The sequence below is a fragment of the Electrona antarctica genome, assembly GCF_951216825.1.
Source record: "Electrona antarctica genome assembly, chromosome: 5".
NCBI classification, from domain to species: domain Eukaryota; kingdom Metazoa; phylum Chordata; class Actinopteri; order Myctophiformes; family Myctophidae; genus Electrona; species Electrona antarctica.
In genome coordinates, this window is record NC_136810.1 from 51,740,956 (window position 1) to 51,748,700 (window position 7,745).

A 7,745-nucleotide genomic window follows, 5' to 3' on the forward strand; every position below is an offset into this window, starting at 1 on the left:
CTCCTCTCCTTCTCTCCTTCCACCCTGCTCTCTCTCTACCTCCTCTCCTTCTCTCCTTCCACCCTGCTCTCTCTCTACCTCCTCTCCTTCTCTCCTTCCACCCTGCTCTCTCTCTACCTCCTCTCCTTCTCTCCTTCCACCCTGCTCTCTCTACCTCCTCTCCCTCTCCTCTCCTTCCACCCTGCTCTCTCTCTACGTCCTCTCCTTCTCTCCTTCCACCCTGCCCTCTCTACCTTCTCTCCTTCCACCCTGCTCTCTCTCTACCTCCTCTCCTCCTCTCCTTCCACCCTGCCCTCTCTACCTCCTCTCCTTCTCTCCTTCCACCCTGCTCTCTCTACCTCCTCTCCTTCTCTCCTTCCACCCTGCTCTCTCTACCTCCTCTCCTTCTCTCCTTCCACCCTGCTCTCTCTACCTCCTCTCCTTCCCTCCTTCCACCCTGTCCTCTCTCTACCTCCTCTCCTTCTCTCCTTCCACCCTGCTCTCTCTACCTCCTCTCCTTCCCTCCTTCCACCCTGTCCTCTCTCTACCTCCTCTCCTTCCCTCCTTCCACCCTGTCCTCTCTCTACCTCCTCTCCTTCTCTCCTTCCACCCTGTCCTCTCTCTACCTCCTCTCCTTCTCTCCTTCCACCCTGCTCTCTCTACCTCCTCTCCTCCTCTCCTTCCACCCTGTCCTCTCTCTACCTCCTCTCCTTCTCTCCTTCCACCCTGTCCTCTCTCTACCTCCTCTCCTTCTCTCCTTCCACCCTGCTCTCTCTACCTCCTCTCCTTCCACCCTGCTCTCTCTCTACCCCCTCTCCTTCTCTCCTTCCATCCTGCTCTCTCTCTACCCCCTCTCCTCTCCCTCCACCCTGCCCTCCCGGTCCTCCTCTCCCTCTCCTCTCCTTCCCGTTCCATTCTATATATATATTGATTATGTTTCACAACTCTGTTCTGCTAGCGCCTGACGCCTGTAACACTCTGGTTCCGGTGCGATGAAAAAATCCGGGGGAAAGAAACGGAAGTGAAATGTCCGCTGGCTTATGCTGTCTATGGGAACGCGTTTTTCTTAACCTTTAATATCTCGGTTTCTTCTTCCAGGCTGTGTTTTCTTCCCCTTTTCCGAGAAAACTTCTTTAAAAAAATAAGATGGTTAACATTGGAGTGGGTGGTGACATTCTACGAGTATCAATTCAGCCACCGGATGGCGGTGATGGCTGTAAAAGAGTTAACTCCCCATCATCTCCTTGTTCTCTCTCTCTCTCTCTCTCTCTCTCTCTCTCTCTCTCTCTCTCTCTCTCTCTCTCTCTCTCTTCAGGATGCGGACCTGGCCCGTTTGTTGAGTTCCGGCTCCTTTGGGAACTTGGAGAACCTCAGCCTGGCCTTCACCAATGTCACCAGTGCCTGTGCTGAGCAGCTCATCAAGCTGCCCTCACTCAAACAGCTCAACCTATGGTCCACACAGGTATACATTATAATAATAATACACACTCAACAGCTCAACCTATGGTCCACACAGGTATACATTATAACAATAATACACACTCAAACAGCTCAACCTACTATGGTCCACACAGGTATACATTATAATAATAATACACACTCAACAGCTCAACCTATGGTCCACACAGGTATACATTATAATAATAATACACACTCAAACAGCTCAACCTATGGTCCACACAGGTATACATTATAACAATACACACTCAAACAGCTCAACCTATGGTCCACACAGGTATACATTATAATAATAATACACACTCAAACAGCTCAACCTATGGTCCACACAGGTATACATTATAATAATAATACACACTCAAACAGCTCAACCTATGGTCCACACAGGTATACATTATAATAATAATACACAGTCAAACAGCTCAACCTATGGTCCACACAGGTACACTATATTATTAGACCCAGTCAAACAGCTCAACCTATGGTCCACACAGGTATACATTATTATAATAATACACAGTCAAACAGCTCAACCTATGGTCCACACAGGTATACATTATAATAATAATACACAGTCAAACAGCTCAACCTATGGTCCACACAGGTACACTATATTATTAGACCCAGTCAAACAGCTCAACCTATGGTCCACACAGGTACAATATATTATTAGACCCAGTTAAACAGCTCAACCTACTATGGTCCACACAGGTACACTATAGACTATAATATAGACCCATTATAAAAATACACAGTCAAACAGCTCAACCTATGGTCCACACAGGTACACTATAAGATAGGTATAGAGGCTATGCACGTGACATCATCATCATCAAACCCGGAAGTTATGCAGAAACTACTTGCTGGCCTTGACAGCCCATACATCCAAACAGAAAAGTTGTATTTGATTGCATTAAACGACGATAAACAACATTAAACTCACTTTGTCACTCGATTTGCCACTCTATTTTTCCATTCACTTTACGCGTGCGCATACCCTCTATACATAACTGGAACGGCGCAGAGTCGTCTCTAGCGGCCATCGCAACGTTTGCCGCGCCGACTCGCTCAGCGGTGCCTCTCGTTGCTCATGATGAGTGCCAAAGACAAGCGCGCCTCCGTCGTTGTAATGCTGCGTTCACACGGGCGGATGCAAGTGATATGGTATATATCACACACACACTCACACACACACACACACACACACACACACACAAGCACTAACTGGTAACAGGAATGCTTGCCTTATAACACGCTCGCCCTCATTCTTTCCCGCCGACCGCTCGGTGGCGCGGTTCTTGTATTTGTTTTACTGAGAATAAGGTTAGAAATAAGTTTAGGGTTATATAGGCATAGTTTTACTGGCCTTACGTTTAGGAGTAGAGTTAGGTTTTGGCGCCGACGTTTTACTGAGGTTGCGGTCGGGAATAAGGTTAGGTATAACCGTTTAGGCATAGTTTACTGAGGTTACATTTAGGAATACCAGGCAGAGAAGTTACGGCTGCTGTACGCCCGAGGCGACTGTGTTCTAGTATTTCACAGACACACACACACGCGCACACACACGCGCACACACACACACGCACACAGAGAGATGAGTAGTAATGACTCATTACTGCTCATCTCGTTACTAATGAGTGGCTAATGTTTCTGTCCTCTCTCTCCTGTCAGTTCGGCGATGCAGGGCTACGGTTGTTGTCCGAACACCTGGCCTGCCTTCAGGTGCTGAATCTGTGTGAGACGCCCGTAACTGATGCTGGTCTGCTGGCCCTCAGCTGTAAGCGCGCACACACACACACACACACACACACACACACACACACACACACACACACACACACACACGCGCACCCTTTCAAACATCTGCCCCTGTTCCCCCACACTCACTTTCTCTGTACTTTTGAGGTACTTTACTTGAGTATTTCCAATTTTCAGTACTTTTACTTCTACTTTACTCTACTACATCTTTGTACTTTTTACTCCAGTACAATTATTTGAAAATTGTAGTTACTTTGTAGATTTTGGATTATTATTACAAAACATACATTTACCACTTCAGCCCTATATACATTTTGACCATTTGAAAACAAACTCATGCATTGTGAGATTGTAGATCTGCTATTTCATAAGATTTCTTTTAGATATTATGTATTTTGAAAGCTTTTGAAATGGTACATTCTGCATAATGAATGCTTCCTACCTTTGGTACCTTTTAAGTACATTTTGACTCCAATACTTTTTGCTCCAGTTCTTCCGTTCAGAGAACCCTGACCCCCTTTTTGAAACTAGCTCCTCACCACTCGCCCTACACACTTCCACTTGGTTTGAGCATAGATATATAAATAATAGAGACGGCACTGGATGGGAGGGGAATCCCAGTGCCGTCTCTATTATTTATATTTCTAAAACGGTTAGTCCCAATACTTGATTCTGATTGGCTGGTTACCGCCACGTGACCGGTGTAAATTTCCCCGATAACCCACACCTTCAATCACTTTATCATTTGCACCTGATTCCGCATCTCTGTAGCTGTACTGGGGAAGGGGAGCGCTTGATTACCTTACAAACCCATGCCGTGCGGGCGTCTAAGCACCGCCCGGCTCATATGACTGTGAATGTGTAGCTCCAGGCAGCCCCGTAAAGACATCAAGCGCTATTCTCCCGTCACATAGCCTACTTGCCAGCAAAACCAAGGAGCAAAACAAGGAAGTGATGTGGCTCGCTCTGGTGGCGCAAAGCGTAACTACTTTTGTGAATTTAATAGTTGTATTAGGTTAATATTGCTATATGTTTGTAACCGTTTTAGAAAAGCCACTCGAGGCCCCAGTTTACCGGGTATTTTACAATGGCTGGGGGGTAGAAGACCCTCCGCTCCGCGTCGGGTCTGCCTACGCCCCCAGCCATTGTAAAATACCTGGTAACCTGAGACCTCTCGTGGCTTATTGCTTAAATCTATGCTCAAACCGAGTGGAAGTGTGTAGGGCGAGGAGCTAGTTTCAAAAAGGGCCTGACAGTGCCTTTTAACAGCGGGAGAACAACGGCAAGCGACCCTTGAATTCCATTGGATATCGCCTATTCACCCACTATCGCCGGACGATGTCGCCCAAAAGATGAATTATTTTCATCTTTTCGGGTGACGTTCCTCCGCCCACTTTTCGACTATCGCCTGCTATCGCCGCCAGTTGCCGTGTCCCATAGACAAATAATGCACTTCTGGAAAATTCGTCTGGCTGTCGCCAGCTGTTAAAATGCACTGTGACTGCATACTAACCGAGACCTGTTTGTCTGTTCACCTCAGCCATGAAGAGTCTGTGCACTCTGAACATGAACAGCACCAAACTGACAGCCGACACATACGAGGACCTCAAGGTAATCCAAGGAACTGAATGTTCATCATGTGCAGCAGTGGTTTTCAACCCTTTTCATATCGAGGCCCATTATTTAATTTGGCATTTGAGCCACGGACCACCGTTTAATGACATTTAGCCTCTCAGATCCAAAACGTTGAATATTTTGTTATCGTTTGATTCGTTTGTGGTACCATAGGAGAGATAACAGGCAAACGTTGATCAAAATAACAATTCCTCAATAATTGTGTAGACTAAATAAATTAAGTAATGCAGTTGTTTAACAAAAATGTTACTCTTTCTTGAGAGCTTAAAATGAAATCAATGGACCCCGTAATGCACACTCTTCAAGAGTTAAAGATCTATAAGGGTCCATTTGGTTTCCAACTAATCCATCATTTAGCTGGGGACCACCTGGAACCCCATTCAAGGACTACTGGTGGTCCCCGGCCGACTGGTTTATTATATTGACTTGAATCACCAGCAACCAGGGCAACCAACAATTTTATATTTTTCCGGGCATTTGTCTCGATCGTCTGGTATCGGCAAATGTTTAGATGAACCTTTCTGCACTTACCGGTAGTTAAATCCTATGTGTTGACACTAGGGATTAATAATGTTTGGCACAGACATAATGTACGTTACATTTTGTCCGCAGTGACGTATTGTATTGCTTATCTAAGTAAACCCATCAGTAATTGAGTAATAATTCCACGTTCTCTCCCGTATAGGCCAAACTGCCCAATCTGAAAGATGTTGATGTTCGCTACACCGAGGCCTGGTGATCAATCACACTCACACGCTTTTTATAACCATGTGTACACAGCACACACACGTGTGCGCACACACACACACACACACACACACACACACACACACACACACCCTGTCATCCACATCAGTCGAGGAACATGATGACATCATTGAGGATCACCTTTATATCATTCATCTCAGACATTATTCCGCCAGAAGAGAAGCCTTCTTCCTCACAATGTCATCACAGGAGCGCCTACATCACTGGGGACGGAACTCTCTAGTCGCCATAGCAACGCTAGAGTGAAAATCACTTGTTTTGTTTTGTTTTCTAACGGAGAAAGACATGGAGCCAGGATAGCCTCACTTTCACTGTTCCTGTCGTTGACATTACAAGGACCTTGTTTGTTTTTTTGCATCATCAGAGGACACGCGAGGACCCCGCTATCTTGTGATTACAAGGGGCCCTGTGCCTTTACCACCCTGTATCCCTCAAGTGCGCCTCTTTTTTTTCGTATGTGGTTGCTCCGTTTTTCCCCACATAACATACAGTCTGAGGGGCTGATTCATGCTTAGTTGCGTGCCGGTGTCACGCGGGTGGAAAATAGCCAGATCTTCAACCTCATGACGTGTGTGTGTGTGTGTGTGTGTGTGTGTGGCGCTTCTTAGGGCCGGGATCCAGAACCGCAGGAATCCGAGGAAACGGGATCCAACGTTGAGGATCGGTTCTGTCACATTGTGTGGAACCGTTTCATGGAACCCCAGGGTTTTAGCCACACTGTCAGAGCTGGTTTATGTGGACTTCACAATATCCGCTATACAATTTACAATACCGGCGGTTCTCTAAAGTTTACATTTCAAGGGCCACCATGACTCTGGGAGTGTACCGAAGTGGAAGCAAATGGACCCTTAAAACGCGTCCATTTGGTTCCCTTTGTACCACTCTCAGAGTTACAGACCCGTATAAGGGTCCATTTGGGAACCCCCCCCCCTATAGGAATCGTCAAAGGAAACCGTTAAAGGAATCTGATTGAAACGTTAAAGGAACCGGAATCGTTAAAAACCCCCAAAGGTTTCCAACCCCTAGTGGTGCTGCGATGCATTGCGGGTGTGTACAGTATACAGTAGATCGGCTTTTGGTTACGCAACTAAGTATAACTCAGGCTTTTTCTGCCATCGTCTCTATTCTGTGTTTTGTGTCACATGTACACTGAAGACCCCCCCCCCCCCTCTCTCTCTCTCGCGCGCTCTCTCTGTCCGTCTCTGAAACCTGTGTAGAAGTCCTCATACCATCGCGTGGGATAATGGCGGGATAAAGCAGGTCACATTCCAGTAGTTTTTTGATATTGTCTCTGATCCGATCCAAATGTAGCCTCTCTAAAAAAAGACGTGTTCAACTGTCATTATTTTTTTGGTCGTTTTTTTTTTTTTTTTTTTTTTTTTTGGGTTGTATTTTCAGGTTCGGATTCTGGCCTTTTTCAAGTCGCTCATTGGGAATGAGGTGCTACGATACCTCAGTCAACAGAGAGGTGGGGGGACTGTGTGCCTATTCCTCGTATACGATGTTCACGCGCGAAATAACAAACGACAAAAAAACTTTTTTTATCAACTTGAATGAACATATTTTTCCAGGCATCTGTGCTTTCATATATTGTGTGTTTATATATAAAGCATACATATATTCCCCCCCAGTATGACATTTCAAAAGAAGCAGACATTTCTGGAGCTCTGCTCTGTTGACGACAAAAGCAAACAGTTCATTACTAGTAAAGGTTTTCTTCCTATTTAATTTTTCAATGTACATAACGATAAACTCCCTTGATATTTAAAAAATAGGACGGTTGCATAGCAGTAGCTTGGTAGTCTGGGACTGCCATATTTATGAGTTCTTCAGAATATTCATACTCTACATTTTGTCATACAGTAATGAAGACACTTTATGTTCTGTGGATGATAGCCCGTTGTCTTTTTATTTTTTATTTTTTTTGGGGGGCGGGGGGGTGATGAGACGGGGCCCATGCATAGATCCTTTTACTGTGGCATGGTGATGGATCCGTAACATTTATTCTGCTTATTAAGTGGACCTATAAACGAGACGCATCACCAGCTCAAATGTTGTTGTTTTTTTTAAATATTGCCTATATTGGTTCTGGGGATCGAGGAAGGACCTTTTGCCAAACGTGTTTATCAATTCTGTTTGCTTTGTGC

General features: G+C 45.4%; 1 protein-coding gene across 5 annotated transcripts in view; it reads left to right on the forward strand.

The window, feature by feature from the left end:
* cmip (c-Maf inducing protein) overlaps positions 1 to 7,491 on the forward strand; it is a 77,504-nt gene extending 70,013 nt beyond the window's left edge. For 3 of the 5 annotated variants that reach the window (XM_079502086.1, XM_079502085.1, XM_079502087.1), the window contains 5 exons: positions 1,295 to 1,441; positions 3,109 to 3,214; positions 4,736 to 4,806; positions 5,516 to 5,565; positions 6,207 to 7,491. In XM_079502086.1, coding sequence (XP_079358212.1) covers positions 1,295 to 1,441; positions 3,109 to 3,214; positions 4,736 to 4,806; positions 5,516 to 5,565; positions 6,207 to 6,384 — 552 coding nt within the window. In that variant the 3' untranslated portion in view covers positions 6,385 to 7,491. Of the gene's footprint in view, positions 1 to 1,294; positions 1,442 to 3,108; positions 3,215 to 4,735; positions 4,807 to 5,515 lie in introns of all 5 variants that reach the window. The other 2 variants (XM_079502088.1, XM_079502089.1) reach the window with 1 other exon arrangement.
* The last annotated feature ends 254 nt before the right edge of the window (positions 7,492 to 7,745 follow it).